Genomic DNA, 19527 nt, shown 5'->3' on the forward strand with positions numbered 1-19527 from the left:
ATTGCTGTTTTTAAGTCTTAGACTGGTTCTAATGTGGTGAAACGTTTGCCCAGACAACGTTAACATGTACAAATGACAAAATAATGAGGTAATACTATCACAGAATGTGCTGCATTGTTCCAGATAATTTTCCTTTTCTTGGCACATAATCTAGTAAAGCCTGCTACATAATTTGGTCCTTCCCTGCCACCAATTCCAGTGGCCCTGCTTAAGCTTGAAAGAGTGTCTGTTGTAGGAGAGGAATACAGAAGTGTTGCACCATTGTGGCTTGTATTTTAAGATGGTGATTCTTTGGACAGTTCCCTTGCTGGAGAACTAGTGTCACAAATAAGGGTCCTTTCTACCCTCCAAATACTGGATGGTTTAAAACAACATTTTAAGTGGAACCTAAACTTTTCTTGTGCCTGAAGATTGCTTCTCAGTTCCTCCTTGTTCTTCTCCCATGTAGCTGGAATTTTCTCCGCAGACGCTCTGCTGTTATGGGAAACAGCTCTGCACCATCCCTCGGGATGCCACCTACTACAGTTACCAAAACAGGTAAGAACCACACCATGGCCTGTCTCCAATGCATGCACACTCGGGCTGCTGAGGGGAAGTGTGCTTGCAAGACTAGTAACATCAAAGCCTGGGCGCCATCCTGTTTCTTTGCCAAAGTCCCAACTATCCTTTCAGGCATAGTCACTGAAGTGTGTGTTGCTTTGTTTCCAACTCCTACTCACCCAAAATCCACTCTAAAATTATAAAAGGTGCAGCGATAAGACCTATGGTGCACCATAGTCCATGTGTTCCTCGCAGGTAACATCTGTAATATGTCTTGTAAGTGGTAGGAAAGTGTTACACAAATGTCAATGCTGTACTTTACTTTCAGACATTAATCAAACGTAGAAAAATGGGATATGCCCGTGACCCTGATTAGTTCAGTCCCTGAAAGGCTTGTGATCTCTGTATCGAAGTACACTTAACATCTATACATTCCTTGCTGATATCCTGCCTACTGTACAGGAATGTACGCAAGCACACTTATCCTGTCATTGAGGCAGAAAGAGCAGTCCATGCTTATCCAGGCTGCAATGTGTCCCATTCCTTTTCCTGGTGTTTGGTTATTAATTGTGCTTGGGTGGTGGGTTGCTGACATTTGTAAGGGGCTGTTTTATGTTAACTGACTATTTCCTGCAAGCTACCCATGTCTCCTGTGCTGCATCGTTCTTCTGTTAACTTGTTGGGTCTCATTCCTGTTTAAAAGTCACATTCGTTACAGCAGCAGCACCCCCTCCATCTGTGTAGAATTCCATAGACGTTCTTATGCACACTATCTAATAAAGATACTTGGCTCGTGAGTTAGGGGAGTGGGGGCGTTTTAATTCATTAGCAAAGACTTGGGCATGGAACACGCATGTCTTCCTAGAGTCTATTTTTTATTTTGATAAGTCTTACTTTGGGAAATAAAATATTTTGTAAAGCTTTGTAGTTCTCTAGTACCTGACCTGACACCATGGGTAGTTTGAGGGGTTCTCCGAAGAATCCTTATTCTTCACTTGATGTTGGTAACTATGAGGGCACATGCTTGGTACTGATTAATTCTCTGCTTATGGTACCTGACCTGTGAAATTTGGTTGACATATCAGCAGTTAGTCTTGGAAATGCAAGTGCTGTCATATGTAGGGGAACTATGCAAGAAAACCTGTATGTGTTGTAGTGTGGTCTTATATCAGCTTTCCCTCTGCAGTGAAGGATGCAGGCCCCACTCAGAATTAGTTTAGATGTACGTTGAGTTTTCATTTTACAGTGGCAAGAAATGTGCATGTTTTGGGCGAGGCTTAACAATATTGTGAGAGGGCTTGAGGGTGCAGGGGCTTCATTGAGGCGAAGTCTTGGAGTATCCTTCCCTCTCCATGGGGGAACATCTGGGAAAGGTTCACCATTTTTACAGTAATAACAGATTGAATGCAGGGGGACCGTTTCCATAGTAAGAAGGGTGCATGTTCTGTTTGTTTCCTTCATGGAAGGGTAAAGGGTGATCGTGGGCGTTTCCTTGATGCGCCCTGTTTTGCCGATTATTTGCTGCTTGTAACCCCCCATGGTCCGAATCAATGCTAATCTGTGCTTTGCTTGGCTTTCTGCTCTGTGTTGTCTTGTCCTGCTTCTGTCTGTCCTGCCCCTCCTTCCCTCTCCTCGTTGTTGTGTTTTTTTTCCTCCCATCTCTTGCTTGTCCTGTCCGGCACTGGCTTTTGATTGCAAATTTTTCAAAAAATCTTGCAAACGCGGTCCAAAAAAATCTCGACGCCCTGCGACAAACGGTGAATGTCCCCATTGGCGTGGCGACCTGGTGTGTGCTCCTGTCCCCTCCCGCGGCGTGCTCTGATTGCTGGCTGTGCTTGTGTGGACGGAACAGTTCACCCAAATATGGCCTTATCGCTGACAGGTACCACTTCTGCGAGAAATGCTTCAACGAAATCCAGGGGGAAAGTGTTTCTCTGGGGGATGACCCCACCCAGCCGCAAACGTGAGTATCAAATTAGTGTTTTTTCTCTTACGTGAACATTATGGTGAGAGCATTGTCTGTGATGCTCAGTGTCTAGTTTTCTTCCAAATGTATGTAAGGTCTCTGAGGGGGCCTACAGTATGTATAGATTATAGAAGCTTTTCCTCATGTTTGTGATCAAATGTGTTTCTTTGTCTAGTGACTAGTGATTGGAACGTGCCTGTCTCATGGCTGGCTTGTGATTGAGTCTTTTTCTGTCTTTTTTAATGCTTTGTGATTCAATCTGCTAACATGGCTTATGATCGAGCCACTTGTCTGTCCTTGGTATGGCTTGTGATTCATTCAGCTGTGTGCCTGTAAACTGGATTGCTTGTTTTTTCAGCAGGGGCTATTCATGTTTACAATGTTAGCCCTTTTCGTTCACTGATCGAGAGTCCCATGAAATGTAAAGAGTGAGTATAAGTAGAAGAATCCACTGACAGTACAAAAGTCTTTGCCTCTATATGGTAGAGGTGTGTTGTCGCAAGGTCTCCCACAATGCTTTGCTCCGCAGTAGCCTTCTGAGCTTAATTTGTTTCTAAACAACTCAAGGATCTCTGAAATCTTGATCCGAATTTTGCAACATTTGATTAGTCTTTTACCTTCTATTAGGTTTTGTAGGTGCTTCTTTTTGTTTTTCTTCTGCAGGACTTGTTTTCCGGAATCGGCATTTTTTTTAAATCTTTTTTTCCCCAAAGAAACATGCTGTTTCTGAGTAAGATTGATCTATATCTAATGGTTCTGAACTCCTGTTGGTTTTGAGATAGACACACTCAAGAAATCCTTTTAAAGCCTGGCAAGAAAGTCGTCTCAGCCACACTCTGTGACTATTGAGTGCATTCAGTTCTTTCTTTTATGCCTATCAGTTCACTAAAGATAAGGAAAGATGGAGCCTTGCGAATATCCCAGCAGAGTGTCTCTTCAAAAGCAAATGCCTTATTGAGTAGAGGCCTTGGAAGAACACTACTGAACTGCTGAGTAACATAGGGAAAGTGTTCACAATTTGGAAAAGCACCTCTTGTCCCTTGGGAATCCTACATTATCTACTTGTGTCCCTTCAGGCGCTCACCCCCTTTACTGCATCTTGCAGTCATTGACCCAGTCTCTTGGTCGTTTTCAAGCTAAAGTAGAACAGGTTCTTGACATCCGATTTGTGATGTTGAAGTAGTAGCTATCATTTGGAAGGTGACTAGGTTTCTGATGGAAGATCCCATTTATTCAAAGCAAACTAAACCTCCAGGCCCATCTACCAGAAGACGAGATAAGGACAGGATGCATACTTATCACCATTCAATCTTAAAAACTATTATAAAGTTAAGTAACTGGTTTCACAAATCCTATCAAGAGGAGCCAATTTGTGAGTATCTAGCAGATTTTATAGGGTGTTTTCTGATGGTGAGGTGGCTAGATTTCATATTCTTTTAAATCAATTAATTAGTCATTGATTGTTTTTCCCACGAGAGACTTTCATTCGCCTCTTGTACATGATTCGACAGAGCACACTAGGGAGGGACCGATCACCTTTAACAGAAAAGGACTGATCTAATTTGGACTACTCCGTGCACAAATGGCAAAATCCCACTAGGGAGTGAATGATTGCCATCAAATCCACAAGGACTAGCCTATTTTGGATCACTACATCTACAAACGCAAACCCTGATGAAGCCCTTGACAGGACGAAATTCATTGGCTGGGCTGACAGGAATGTACAGTTTTTGTAAAAATAAATGACGGCCTTGTTGAAAAATCTTAAGTTTGGCTCCCTCTTTGTATTTGGATCAGAAGCTGAAAACGGTTTTGAACTGTCCTGAATTTCGACAGGACGCTAGTAGATATTGAGTGTTCCCTCTACTATAAGGTTTTTCTCAGGGCTTAATCAGGTGGAACTTGAGTCGAAGCACCCACAAGAAATTAAGTCCTGGCAGAGGTCTGTAGGACCACTGCATGTTTTTTTGCCCAGATGTTCTGATAAACTTATTGTGTGGGTTCAGATGCTTACTCACAGGTACAACAGGCAAATCTCCCTTACCACATAGTATACCCTTCCAATTGTTTTTGCCCCTTCAAATTAGAATACAAATTTATAGTGAAGACTAGAAGTGTATTTGCTGTTCAAGTGGTCATCTTCCTCTGATGTTATCGACCCTTCCATTCACAGTGGGTTTGCTCATGTGTGGGTTACCTGTATGTTTTAAAACGGCTCCTAAAGAGCAAAGCATTGTGGGAATACTGTCCACACCGTAACTGAGTCTTTAATTCAGTGCTCTGGTGTATTTTGACTTTTTCAATACTGTTGTGGGATCTTCCTTATAGTGTGGAAAGTATTCAGAGGTTATGAGCAAAATACCAGTACTGGGTGACGTGGGCCTTCACATAACTAACTTCTCCTTATCCCTCAAGGATGCTTTTGATTTGGTCTCCAGTGATTGGTGTTGTGTATTTGGCTTTGCCAAGGATTGTGTGAGAACATTTCTGACCTCAAGATGGTTTGCTGTGTAATTGGTTACTTGTGTCCAATCTTGTGAATGTTTATGATGTGATTGGATAACTTAAGTCTAATTTGAGAATGTTCGAAACTGGTCCTCTTTGTCACACATGGAGAAAGTGTATAAGGCGTTTGGAATACCTGTGTATTGCTCATGAAGGTTTGTGGTTGGATCGGTGAACTGTGTGTGTTACGCCGACAAGTGGCCTGCAATTAGATTAAGTGCAACTGTGTATTCTCTCTTTAGGACTATTGGCAAAGAGCAATTTTCCAAGCGGAAGAACGATACGCTGGACCCTGAGCTGTAAGTGATGCTGTGACCTCTCATCTGGTTGAAGTGTGAGTGGTTTGACCATATCATAGCATGTTGCAGTCAACTTTAACAAGCCTTCCTTATGCTAAGTGGCCAAGGACATAGCCTCTGCATAGCAGCAGGTGAAATCAGGGTCCAGGCCTCTGTTTATCAGCCTCGGATTAATTTAACTATCAGGGGAGCGACTGCTGATGTCTGTACAAGAGCATGCATTGCATGACCAATAGGAATTAACCTCTGTTTAGTAGTAGGACCTGCTGGGGCCTGATCTCTGGACATGAATGTGTGGGCCCGGGGGAAGCTGTTATAGTCTGTTATAACACAGTTTTTTTCTTCTTCAGCTTTGTTGAATGTATAGAATGCAGCCGTAAGATGCATCAAATCTGTGTGCTTCATAATGACACCATCTGGCCAACAGGGTAAGGATTTACTGTTCTCTTCCAAGCCCTTTTCTCAATTCTGCTTTCCCACCATATCCTTGTACGTTTGCTCCTTGTCTATTCTCTGCCTGACTCAGCCATCAACTTCTTTCATCTTCCATCTTTTCCCATCATGTCCTTTTGGTATCTCTCCTCTTCTATTCACTATATACAACTCATTTACCTGTGCTCTGTCATCCTCTGCCTTTAATCCTCCCCCCTATTTCCACAGCCCTTCTCCTGTTTCCGTGCTCCCAGTTTCCCCTCTTATATCGCAGTGCTTATTTTCCTGTACAGTCCTGCCTAATCCTAGCCAATTTCCCTTTTGCTACTCCTTTCATCACCTACTCTCACAACATCCGTCTTGTCTTTGTTCTACATTCATCCCACATTGGAGTCTTCATAGATTCAATGCTTCGACTGAATCTGTGGTTGGACTCAGAAACGGCCAGAGCTACCATAGTTGGAACCGGATTCGAGCCTCGGCAACATACTGCTTTTTTGGGCAAATCACTTCATCTCCCTGTGCCTACCAATAAAAGAACTTGCCCTTGTGTACTGTAACTGTTGCTAATTTAAAGTGCTTCAATACCTTTAGGTCGAGTGTGCGCTATAAAAACAGCAAACATAAATAAACAGACGGTCAGCAACACACACACACCCTTGTAAACCTGGCACACATGCTTTGAGTGAAAAGACACACCTAGGGCTCTCTGCCACACCCACAGGTGTGTAACAGATTGGTAAATCACACAAGAACCAATGGAGCACAGGAGGAGCCAGGCCCAGTCACAAACGTAATAGACTGAAGTGACACGCCCCCAGCCTAGAAAACACAAGCAGAGCATACCTACCCTTCACAAAATACAAGATACAGAACTCGGAGGCGCCTACAGGTCCCCATACAGAAATCACACCCGGGATCTTCAACACCCCAACAGGTGAACACAGGCACATGCAGATATACAGGGGGCGACACTCCTGCTCGAGTGTCACGCCCACAAACGACACGGACTCTCAGAGAGGCGCACACAGACTGAGGTCTCCAGACAGAAATCACATCAAGGGATCCTCGACACCCTAACAGGTGAACATAGTCACACGCAGATCCACGGGGGGCGACACCCCTGCTCGGGTGTCACGCCCACAAACAGTTACGGATCATTAGAGAGGCGCACACAGACCTCTAGCTGCCAGAGAGGTGTGACGCTCCCACCTATGTGTGTATACGAGTAAACACACAAGGACACAACCTAACCAAGAACAGCCGTGCACAACACCGTCTACTACTGGGGTCATTCGAAGACAGGCGCAGAAGCACAGGGTGAGCAGGCGCCACGGATCTGTGTACTCACAGATGACCCAGATCTTACGGTATTATTGTTTTTATGTGCCCGCCCCCTCTTTGGAGACCTGGCTCACCAGCCCAGCCTCTTCTAGAAGGTTCTCCGAAATATTGCAGGTTTTCACCCCCTCTCCCGCCCCCACACACACAGATGAGCTGCAGATGAGTAGGTTCAAAACGGCGCTCAGTCTCGGAGGTCATGTCTGTGTCCAGGGGAAAGTGAAAGCACGCCATGCGCGCGTTCAGGGAGCCGAGCCGTATGTGTGCACATCTCCTGTCCTGCGTGCGTTCAGGGAGCCGAGCACACCTGCTGTCCCTTGTGCTAACGCTGCCAGCCGTGCGCATGCACGTCCTGTCCCCCTTCGCCAACCAAACCAACAACAATAGGTCTAGCCAAGGCGAGCAGCGCATGCCCTGCGTCGCTAGCTGAGACCTAAAAACATAAGTACAGTAACTAGTAAATCTATATACAGTAGTGCTTATTGCTCCAAAAATTTCTGTACATGTCATGCTTAAGTGCAACCACAATACTATTGAAATGTGAGCTTTACCACCAAGACCTCATGCTTGATAGCAAAATGGTTCCCACAAAGGCCATGTGCTCATTGGCTCTTGCTAGGGTTATATAGTTCTATAAATGCAAATGCAGCACAAACCTATGTCAGCAGACTGTGGTGACTGAAAATGCTGGGCGGAGGTTAGTTGGGAAGGGGATGGAGACGCAGTTGGTTTTTTGACTGTCCATTAAATATGATTGTTTTTGCTGAACCCACTGTTTCTGGGCCATTAGTCGGTGTCCATCTAGAAACCGGGCCACTGCTAGAGCTTGAATGCCAGACAGTGGCTTAAGTAAGTTAATGCCATTGATCAGCACTCTTGCCAGTAGGAGAATGCATCTCAAGGCATGGTAGAGGTTTTGCATTACTGCCACATCAGGTTACCTAATCGGAAACTATACCCTGAGAGTTCATCCAACAATGATCTCCATAATCTAAATGCATCTTGGTGCACATTCGATTTCAGCGGATTAAGATGTTCATAAAGAGCCATTTAGGTCTTCCATATGAGCTTTGAAAAAATCCTTACATAGGAGTTTTGATACATGTCTAGCTAAAAGAAGCATCCTTTTCAACCAGTGCTAAAAGCTGAATTAAATTGTATTACCTGAAATGTGACCTTTATTAATTTGATTACATAGGCAAGCTAAGGCATTGACCTTCAGGTGCCCTCTCAGTAGGGTGACCAGACGTCCCGGGTTTGCCCGAACAGTCCTGGGTTTTCACCAGCTGTCCTGGCATATTTTGGCTCATGTCCCAGTTTTTAGAAGGGGCTGACTGAAAACAGTGAGAGGCACTTTTCGGGGTATTCTAAAGCTTTGCTAGTTAACAGCTGTTACGAGTAAGCAATTTAATTAATCTGTATGATTTTGTTTGTAGAAATTAGATTTTATTTACTTTCTTAATGCATCTTCCATGATTCTATGTTGATGACAGCTGTCATTCTGCGCCATTCAGTGGATAAAAAAATTGTAGTCCTATTTTACCCAAATGTCCCAGTTTTTGGTTTTTAAGATCTGGTCACCCTACCTCTCAGGTTAGATTTTTCTATTACAGTTGCCCGGACTACTCGCTCATCCATTCCAATGGTATCACTAATTTGTACCTACACCAAGTAATAATCTACCAATTTTTTTCAAGACCATTCCTTTTTTCAGGGAAATTGCTACTCCCAGTGGATGTGAGGGCTGTCTGTATTACATGGAAAGAATCAATACATTTTCTCTTTTGGTGTTGCTTCGTAGAGTCAAAGGGCCTGCAGACAAGGAATTGCCAGATAGATTCCTTGTCTTGTCACAAAAAGAGTGAGAGCGTTTGACCAGAATTTCTCTGGTGTAGACAGCTTCCTGTGGATTTTCACATGGCTGCCCCGCTGTTCACATTCAATAAGGAGTACTGCATGAATTTGCTGCCGAGCCCTTTTCCTTTCCATGATAAAAATTCTGCTTGCAATTTTAAGTTATTGCACACAACTCCAAGTAAATAACCACAGTTCTCAGATAAAAAAATCATTCATTGACTGACATGCAACCTACACTAATCCCGACGACTTGTGCTTTAGAAGAGAGCCTCTAGAGGTGTAAATTGAGCTTGTTCACCGCTTTGGGTAATCTGCAAACCCTAAACAAAGAGGTGAGCTGGATGCTCTCTTAAATGTTCTCAACTTGACAGAGGCAATGGGTCTTGACAGATTCTAATGCTATTGAACTGTTAGTTAATTAACTTCTGTTCCCTTTACCTTTCTCGGTTCTTACTCTACTTGTCATATTTTCTAGGAGATGCACTTCATTCGTAGCCATGTTTATTCATTTTACTTCTCCCTGTATCCCCCTCTCCTACCACTTCCTACTCCTGTCACCCAAATCCTCCATTTTAATTTCCCCACCTCTTCTCACCCCTCCGGCTAGTTGGAAGGGGGGGCCTACTCATACTCCTGATGTCCAAATCGTCTATTTAATTTCCCCTGCATTTCCTCATCTTCCTCCTCCACCTCTTTTTCCTCTGAACTATTTTTTAGACACACAGTCCAGCATATTTTTTTGTTCTATTTCAGTTTTGTCTGTGACGGTTGCCTGAAGAAGAGCGGGCGCACTAGAAAAGAGAACAAGTTCTCAGCAAAAAGTAAGTCTTGGGAGGGGACCCATCGGTGCTCAGTAGTTTGGGGTGGCCCATCTAGGAACATGGACTTTAGTTGTGGCTTTTTAAAGGATAGTGACAGATATAAACTGTTGAAGGACATCCACTTTAGGTGTCTTGTCAGTTTGCAATTTTGTGCCTCTTTGCTTGTGTCCCGCCATGAAGCATAGGGTCGTTGCTTACAAAATATAATGTAAAAACGTTTGTTTGACAAGGATGTTTTGGGAGACCGTGTTTGTGGCCAATAAGCTCCGAGGAGCTTTCACATAACTATCAAGAGTGGACAGGCAGAGGGAGACTTCTTCTGGACAATCAGTCCAGGTTGTGCTTGTAATGTAAAAACCAAAGGCACTTTCGCCTCAACCCTTCAGGTTCAGAAGCTTAGCTTGTGATTGTGAGAAAGTGCCATCTTCTCTTCCAGGGGATCCTCATCAATAGTCATAAGCACTGAATATTCCCGCCCATGTGCGGGACCCCGGAAACAATATAAAAATATATATGGAAAAACATATATATCTAGCTGCACATATATGTATGTACATATATCATTTTTTCTCACACCAATGCAGCCCCAAAACTGAGGCTAAAACATGTAATCACTCATACATGCACTAAAATTAGCAAGGAAATAAAAAACACATTAGGTCCAATAGCCCTTGAACTTTGTGTTTTAATGAGTAAAAACACTCATAAATCCTGAAAATTGCTAATAGACAGTTAGCCACAGGCTGCATTGAAAAGCAATAACATAGAAAATGAAAGCATTCTCAACTAAAACTGGCACTGTGCCTTTAAGGCAGCCATGACCCCAGGCTTCCCATCATGCCTCAGGGGTGACAGTTAGATCAGTTGTTCTTTCCGCTCCTTCTGTCAGGACCCTGGTTTAACAGCTCCCACCTTTTTTGACTTTCTGTCAAATTCTTGGTGTTTTTCTTCAATTTTTGCTTTCACTCGACGGTTTTTGACCTTGGAGAGTTAGTGCTGCCTTTTTTGAGATTCAAAAAAGGATAATTTTTGTCAAATTCCTTCGCCTTTTGACTCCTGCCCTTCCTGTGGGAAGAAGGAGGCTAGGACTGATACACATCCTGTGTATCCTCTGTCTCCCTGAGACACATTCTGCAGACAACTGTGAACACTGCAAGACTTTATCCAGGAGAACCCTCAAAGACAGAGAGAGGATACAAATGTATGGTCTTTCTGAGAGAGTTAGGTCTCCTAAGAGACAGAAAAAGCAAAGGACGCGATCGACGTCGAAAGAAGTCCCGACTTGCTCTCCTTCGGCTCGGGATCGGCGTCAAAGATTCCGCCGACGACGAGTCACCTTCCATCGACGACAAAGACTTCAGCGTCGAGAGTCAAGGTACCTCCGCTGCCGTCAACCGGGCGACGTGCAGCATCGAGAGAGAGGTCTCCGTTTGAGCATAGGGGCTCGACGTCGAGACAGCTGTCGTCGAAGCCTCATAATCAGTCTTCGACGTCGCACCTTCCTCTGTCGACACCCAGTCATCGACGTTCAACGTCGAGGCACCCTCCGTCATCGCCCAGCCAGCGGCGCTCGACGTCGAGGCATCCTCCGTCGGTGTCCAGCAATCGACGCTCGACGTCGAGGCATCCTCCGTCGTCGCCCAGCCCTCGACGTCGAGGCATCCTCCGTCGGCATCCAGCAATCGACGCTCGACGTCGAGGCATCCTCCGTCGTCGCCCAGCCATCGACGCTTGACGTCGAGGCATCCATCGGAGTCCAGTCAAGGGCGCTCAATGTCGAGACATCCTCAGTCTGTCTCCAGCCATCGACTATCGACGTTGAGGCATCCTCTGTCGACGTCACCTCACCGGCGTTCGACGTCGAAGCATGTGTCAGTCTCAACCCACAGCGTCGGAGCAGACCAAGACGTCTAGTTTGCCAAGTCCGTCTCCAGGTCATGGGCCTCAGTCGCAGAGGTCTCCAAGATCGGCTTCAGCTGCGGAAGGAGAATCTGTCTCAGGGAGACTGTCTAGATTGATGGAACGCTCTCCAGTGAGCATGAGCCATCCTGCGAAACGGAAGAGAGTTTCAGATGATCGTGCTTCTCGGAGTCAAACAAGATCCCCTTCTAAGAACCCTTCAAGGGAAAACATGCCTCCAGTGAGCCTTTCTTCATCTAAGTCAGGCTCTTATTCTTCTCATCGGTCTCTGGATGTGGTCATCTATTCATCCGACAGTGAGAGGTCAAGGCGTTCTCCTGCACGTTCGCTGCATCGACAGAAGGCTGTACCACCTCCTGCACGTTCACCAGCGAGGGACAACACACAGAAGTCTCTTCCCATCAGACTATCTCCAAGATGGTATAGGCCTCTTCATCACTGGGCTCCAGACATAACAGCGGCCAGGATGCAAGACAGGCCAGTTTCTAGGCCCAGAGAACGATCACGCTCCCAGTTGCGTTCCAGCAGGCGAAGAACCAGGTCTAGGAGCAGGAGAGGGGAACGAAGATCTCCAACTACATCTTCTTCTCTTACCTGCTCTCATAGAGATTACTCTCCTACTTTGACGGACACTCCTCCATCGAGGATATCCCCAATAGATGACATCTTTACTTTTCAGGACATTCTGGGCAGAGGGGCTCTGAAACTGGTAGTGCCCATGACAGCTCCCCAGATCAAGACCTCAGTGAGCTTCGAAACTCTTCATCACAGGTCTGCACCCAAGCCTCTGTTGCCTTTGGTACCTGGTATTATAGAACCAGTGATGGAGGTATTCCTCACTCCAGCGACGATAAAGGATTCTCAAAAGTACCGCTCGCCAGAGGAGGATCCTCTGTTACTCAGGGCTGATCCACCCCCAGACTGTCATCGCAGCGGCGAAAAAATCCAGTGCAGTAGCTTCCTCCTCCACAGTACCTCCAGATAAGGAAAGCAAATCGCAGGATTCGTGGGGAAGAAGAGTCTTTAATACTGCAGCCTCATTTCTCAGTGTCCAACGCTGAAGCCCTTTTGGGGCGTTATGACCGGTCCGTGTGGGATTCCCTGCAGCGTTTTGTGGAGAAACTCCTGCAAGAAGACCGAAAAGACTTTGAAGAGATTCTCTTGGAGGGGAGCCAAGTCTCCAATCAGGTCACCAGCGCCACAGCGGACGGAGCTACCCTCGCAGCGCATGGCTATGCGCATGGGATATCTGCATGAAGGTCCTCCTTGTTGCGTCTCACAGCTTTAAAACCAGAGGCTCAAGCTCGGATCTTGAACTTGCCTTTTTCAGGAACATCATTGTTTGGGGCAAGTACGGACGAAGAAATGCAGCGCATGAAGGCAGAGTTGGACACTCTCAAAGCCATAGGGCTTGAGAAAAAGAAAGTTTAAGAAGAAGTATCGCTCCTACAACAAGGGCTCTTCTAAACAGAGGGTTCAAAACCCTCACTGGCAGAAGGGTCAGGATCAACAGGGGCAACAGGAGTCTCAGTTCAGATGCAGGCGTTATTCCAGAGGAAGTGGGAATCGGCGCCAGGGCAACAATTCCAACAAAGCCCAGTCCAAACAATGAATCCTTCCTTCCCCCAGCGCTGTGGACTACTCCAGTGGGGGTAAGCATTGCGCATCATATGGCAGAGTGGCAAGCCATTACAAACGACCGATGGGTGTTGACTACACTTCAGAATGGATACTGTCTTCATTTCCATCATCTGCCTCCATCTGTTCCTCCAATACCAACATCTAATCATCAACTACACCTTTTAAAAAAAGAGGTAGCTACACTCTTCAAAGTCAGCCATCGAGAGGGTGCCAGTGTCTCAAAGGGTGAAAGGAGTGTACTCACGATATTTTCTGGGCAGAAAAAAGGGCCAGAAGGCAGAATACAGACCCATTCTGGACTTGAGAACACTCGCATGTCAAAAAAGAAAAGTTTCGCATTTTGGCGCTTCATCAAATATATCCACATCTCAGGAGGGGAGATTGGATGTGTTCGCTGGACCTACAAGATGCCTACCTCCATGTCCCGATACACCTAAATCACAGAAGATTCCTTCGGTTCCGGGTGGGGACCTCCCACTACCAGTTCAAAGTCCTTCCGTTTGGGTTGAAGTCTGCTCCCCGTGTGTTCACGAAGTGTGTTGCAGTGGTAGCAGCTGCACTACGCCGGAGGGGGGAGTTCGTGTACCCATACCTGGACGATTGGATGTTGAAAGGTCCTTCCCCAGACGGTGTAAAAAATCCATTCCAGACCTGCATCGAGCTCTGTTAACGACTGGGATTACATTTCAACTTCAGCAAGTCAGTCTCTCAGCCCACCCAGAAGATTCACTTCTTAGGAGCTCTGCTAGACTCCGAGGTAGGAAAAGTGTTTCCTTCGGAGGAGAGACAGTGTTCTATAGCTCAGAAGTGTCAGCTGGTGCTTTGCAACAAGGTTCAGAAAATGCGAAAAAATTGCCTTCCTGCTAGGGTCGATGGCATCATGCATTTTCCCGGTCCCGAATGCCAGGCTTCGGATGCGTCCTCTTCAGCAGGATCTGGAGGACAAGTGGGACCAACAGTCAGCTCGCTGGGACGACCAGATTACTCTGTCAGAAACAGCTCGAGCATCCATTCTGTGGTGGACAAAGAAGCAGAATATGCAGGTGGGAGTTCTGTTCCATCAACCTCCTCCTGCACAGACATTGATCACAGATGCTTCTCTGCAAGGCTGGGGAGCACACATGGGTCATCTCCAAGTGCAGGGTCTGTGGTCTTCCAGAGAGCGTACCTACCACATCAACATGTTGGAGTTGAGAGCAGTCCACCTAGCCCTCTAAGCGTTCCTGCCCTCGATTCAAGAAGCATCAGTATTAGTACAAACGGAAAACACCACCACAATGTACTACTTGAACAAGCAGGGGGGAATACGCTCAAGGACTCTTTCATTGGAAGCCCAACGCATCTGGCATTGGCTTCTGGCTCGCAAGTTGTCCGTCACAGCAGTCCACCTCCCAGAAGAGCAGAATGTGAGGGCGGACGCACTAAGTCGGCATTTCGAAGACAGGGAATACTGGGTTCTCAACGACGCAGCAGTAGAAGACATCTTCCAGTTTTTGGGTCGTCACACCATAGATCTCGTCGCGGACGACGAAAACACCAAATGCCTAGACTTCGTCTCAAGATTCTACCGGCCAGGATCGAAAGGAAATGCCCTTTTGATAGACTGACCCTTGCTCATTGCACCATCAGGATTCAAGCAAGCCGGGCCGACGACGCCTGAAATGGCAGAAACCGGTCCCCGGAAGCTTGTTTCCTTCCCAGTATAAGAATTGGCTTGGTAGTTTGGTTTGCCCTGTTCCTATCATGCACTGGGACAGGAACAGACTAATTTGCATATAGCCAAGTTCTGAGCTGGGATGGTGCAGTGAGCTAAAAAACGGTGATGGATCAAGCCCTGATCTTTGGACTGGGTAAGAGTGGTCTGCTTAATTCAGGCACTCTGTTCATCACCACCCCCTTTTCTGAATCATTTTGTCCACCATAAGCGTGGAAGGGTATACTCAGATGTGAGTCCCTTGCTCATTGCACCATCAGGATTCAAGCAAGCCGGGCCGACGACGCCTGAAATGGCAGAAACCGGTCCCCGGAAGCTTGTTTCCCTCCCAGTATAAGAATTGGCTTGGTAGTTTGGTTTGCCCTGTTCCCATCATGCACTGGGACAGGAACAGACTAATTTGCATATAGCCAAGTTCTGAGCTGGGATGGTGCAGTGAGCTAAAAAACGGTGATGGATCAAGCCCTGATCTTTGGACTGGGTAAGAGTGGTCTGCTTAATTCAGGCACTCTGTTCATCACCACCCCCTTTTCTGAATCATTTTGTCCACCATATGCGTGGAAGGGTATACTCAGATGTGAGTCCCTTGCTCATTGCACCATCAGGATTCAAGCAAGCCGGGCCGACGACGCCTGAAATGGCAGAAACCGGTCCCCGGAAGCTTGTTTCCTTCCCAGTATAAGAATTGGCTTGGTAGTTTGGTTTGCCCTGTTCCCATCATGCACTGGGACAGGAACAGACTAATTTGCATATAGCCAAGTTCTGAGCTGGGATGGTGCAGTGAGCTAAAAAACGGTGATGGATCAAGCCCTGATCTTTGGACTGGGTAAGAGTGGTCTGCTTAATTCAGGCACTCTGTTCATCACCACCCCCTTTTCTGAATCCTTTTGATAGACTGGTCAGGGGAATTTGTGTACGCCTTTCCACCCCTTCCGCTGATCCCGAAGGTGGTGAGCAAGCTGACACACTCGTGCACAACGATGATCCTCATTGCCCCCGACTGGCCGAGGCAATGGTGGTACACGGACCTGCTTCACCTGTCCGTGACTCCTCACAAGAGGCTGCCATGCAGACCGGACCTGTTATCCAAAATGAACGGGAGGATTCATCATCCCAACCTTCCATCACTAAACTTGGCAGCATGGGTCCTGAGGTCATACAATACGGCCATCTAGGACTGCCTCAGTACTGCATGTCCATCCTGAAAGAACCAAGGCGTCCTTCCATAAGACTTTCTTATGCATGCAAATGGAAGCGCTTCTATATGTGGTGTAAGCAGAATGGTCATAATCCTATTAAGAGTCAGGAAGAAGCAGTTCTTCCCTATTTATTATATCTGGCTACGTCAGGTTTAAATTTTAATTCTATTAAGGTGTATTTAGCTGCTTGGTCACCTTCACAACCTTCTTTTTTCCAGTTGCCAGCTGTAAAGGACTTCCTGCAAGGGTTGAAAAAAGTGTACCCTCCAGTGCGCCCTCCTTCTCCTCCCTGGGAGCTGAACCTCGTGCTATCAAAACTAATGGGTCCTCCCTTTGAGCCCATTCATAAAGCTACTTTGCAGCCTATTTCCTGGAAAGCTGCTTTTTTTGGTGGCAATCACGTCAGCTCGTAGGGTGAGCGAAATCCAAGCTCTCTGTTCCAAAGAACCCTATACTGCTTCATTTGATAGTGGTACTAAGGACACATTTGTATTTTCTTCCTAAAGTGGTGTCAGATTTCCATGTCAATCAAACCATTTCTCTGCCCACTTTCTTACCCAATCCCTCTACTCCAGCGGAGAGGGCTTTGCATTCTTTGGACCTGAAAAGGGTTTTAAAATGTTATCTGGATAGGTCCAAATCTATAAGTCAGTCTGATCAACTATTTGATAACTATGGATTGATCAGACTAGGTCATGCAGCCTCGAAACGTTCTATTTCGAGATGGATCGTTTCGTGTATCAAGCTTGCTTACCAATTGGCGCAGAAAAGACTCTGGTTTTCTCCCAAGACGCATTCCACCAGGGGTAGAACTGCGACTGCTACTTTTCTCCATAATGTGCCCATGTCTGAGATCTGTAAGGCGGGGACCTGGAGGTCCATCCATGCATTTACCAGACATTACTGTCTTGATTCTGACACTAGAGCAGATACCCAGATAGGCCAGGCCTCCTTGCGGAATATGTTTAACAGCTGAGTTCTTGGCTGTTATGATTGTTTTGGTTGGGTCATGTACTTCTCATTTACCTGCAGGTGGTTGATGGGCTTGCTATTCTATTCAGTGTTTATGACTATTGATGAGGATCCCCTGGAAGAGAAGGATAAATTACTTACCTGTAATCCTAGTTCTCTTTCAGGGGTATCCTCATCAAAGTCATAAGCAACCCACCTGCTTCCCCAGGTAAATGAGATTTGTGCGTTTCTGACTTATGGTTGAGCCCTGACTTCAGGGTTATGCAAAGAAAAACTGACCTAACTGTCACCCCTGAGGCATGATGGGAAGCCTGGGGTCATGGCTGCCTTAGAGGCACGGTGCCAGTTTTTGTTGAAAATGCTTTCATTTTCTATGTTATTGCTTTTCAATGCAGCCTGTGGCTAACAATGTCTATTAGCAATTTTCAGGATTTGAGTGTTTTTAACTCATTAAAACACAAAGTTCAAGGGCTATTGGACCTAATGTGTTTTTTATTTCCTTGCTAATTTCAGTGTATGTATGAGTGATTACATTGTTTAGCCTCAGTTTTGGGGCTGCATTGGTGTGAGAAAAAATGATATATGAACATACATATATGTGGAGCTAGATGTATATGTTTTTCCATAGATATTGTTATATTGTTTCCGGGGTCCCGCACATGGGCGGGAATATTCAGTGCTTATGACTTTTATGAGGATACCCCTGGAAGAGAACTAGGATTACAGGTAAGTAACTTATCCTTTCTTGCATTGGTATGCCCCCACTTTTTTTTGAATTGCTGATGTGCTTTGACTGAGTGTGCCCTGGGCTCCTGCCAACCAGGTACCCAGGGCCTGTGTTCCTTCCCTAAAACTGTACTGAAACCAAAGACCCAATTGGCATCTCTGGCCACCTGTCAGCCCCCAGTAAATGGCCTTGTACCCTGGCACACACACACTGCCTTTGCAGGCTGAGTGCCTAAGTACAGAACTAAAACAAGTCGACATGGCACACATCCCTGTGTGCCATGCCCACAGAACCCACTGCCCTGGCATACTTCCATCAACCCTCTAGCTGGGTGCCCTATGCCAGAGGTGAGGGCACAGGTGCATGAACCCTGTGTCCCTACAGTACCTAGGGCCATTCCTGGGCACTGTAAGTGCAGTGATGCCATTAAGAGTATATGGTGCTGGGAGGTTGTCAATACGAACTCCACAGCACCATAATGGCTACACTAAAGACTGACAAGTTTGGTAGCAAACTTCTCAGCAAATTAAACCCGCACTAATGCCAGTGTGGGATTTAATGTAAAATGTATTTTATTTTTTATTTTATTTTTTTATTTAGGAAGTTTTATATAGCGCTAGCCTGACCGTAAGGTATCGGAGCGCTTCACAGCAAGTACAGAGCAGTGCATAAGAAGGAGGACATAGAGCAGTAAGCAATATACTCTGGGTACAAATCGTAAGAGAGGATAGTGACGAGTTCAAAATACAGAGTCTTGATAACCACCTCAACAAGAGCAGCAGTGACATTTACAACTGCACCAGAGGGCATCTTAGAGATGCCCTCTGAAACCCTAACCTACAATCCATGTCTGGGCTGAGTGGCTGCAGAGGCTGCCACACAGCAGACATGTTGATGGACCACTGGGTGGAGAGCCCCCGCTCTCCTGGGACTACAAAAATGCACATCCTGAGCAAGGTGCTAGGTCTTCTCCGCCAGGATGGGCAGGGGGAAGCTTCAAAGGGATGCCGCCTCTGTGAGCTTCTCCAGACCATTTGCTGTACCCAGCAACTGGCCCCCACCAGACCTGACCCCCACTCTGGCGGGAAAAACTATTTCAGGAAGGGGGGTCCGCCAGCCTGTGCCAACCCCACCCCTCAGGTGGGCGAGACGAGGTGAAGCACGACCCCGGGCTCCGGCCATCTTGTAGATGGGTAGCCCTGCCCAATCACAGCTAGGCTCCTGCCCCCCTCCCACATGAGAGGAGCAGGCTAGGGGGTGTACCCGCCCCAGGACAGGGACCTGTTGGTCCCTGTCCTTGCCCTACCTATAACGCCCCTAAATTCAGTATTTAGGGTCTCCCTGAACCTTCCTTCCTTAGATCCCGATAAGAAAAGTAGAAAGAAGATCAAGAAGACCTGCCGTGCAGCTGCTAACAGGCCAACAACTGACTTGGCCCCAGCCCAACCGGCCTTACGATCCTGGAACCTCCTCCTGCCTAATCCCGGCGACTCCTGCGGACAGCAGCCTTGGGACACCCAGAGGACCTGCCTGCCTTGACCCTCTTAAAGCCTGGGACTCCCATCAGCTGAGGCTCTATGGAACAACACCCCT

At 46.4% G+C, this 19527-nt stretch overlaps 1 protein-coding gene across 7 annotated transcripts in view; it reads left to right on the forward strand.

Annotated features, from left to right (window-relative positions):
* The window catches only part of EP300 (EP300 lysine acetyltransferase), a 561889-nt gene that overhangs the window by 424953 nt on the left and 117409 nt on the right, over positions 1-19527 (forward strand). For 4 of the 7 annotated variants that reach the window (XM_078640679.1, XM_078640683.1, XM_078640689.1 and 1 more), the window contains exons 19-23: positions 449-537; positions 2423-2503; positions 5254-5310; positions 5661-5738; positions 9694-9761. In XM_078640679.1, the coding sequence (XP_078496805.1) occupies positions 449-537; positions 2423-2503; positions 5254-5310; positions 5661-5738; positions 9694-9761 (373 nt within the window). Of the gene's footprint in view, positions 1-448; positions 538-2392; positions 2504-5253; positions 5311-5660; positions 5739-9693; positions 9762-19527 lie in introns of all 7 variants that reach the window. The other 3 variants (XM_078640667.1, XM_078640674.1, XM_078640676.1) reach the window with 1 other exon arrangement.

Source organism: Lissotriton helveticus, chromosome 1_1, assembly GCF_964261635.1.
Source record: "Lissotriton helveticus chromosome 1_1, aLisHel1.1, whole genome shotgun sequence".
NCBI lineage: Eukaryota > Metazoa > Chordata > Amphibia > Caudata > Salamandridae > Lissotriton > Lissotriton helveticus.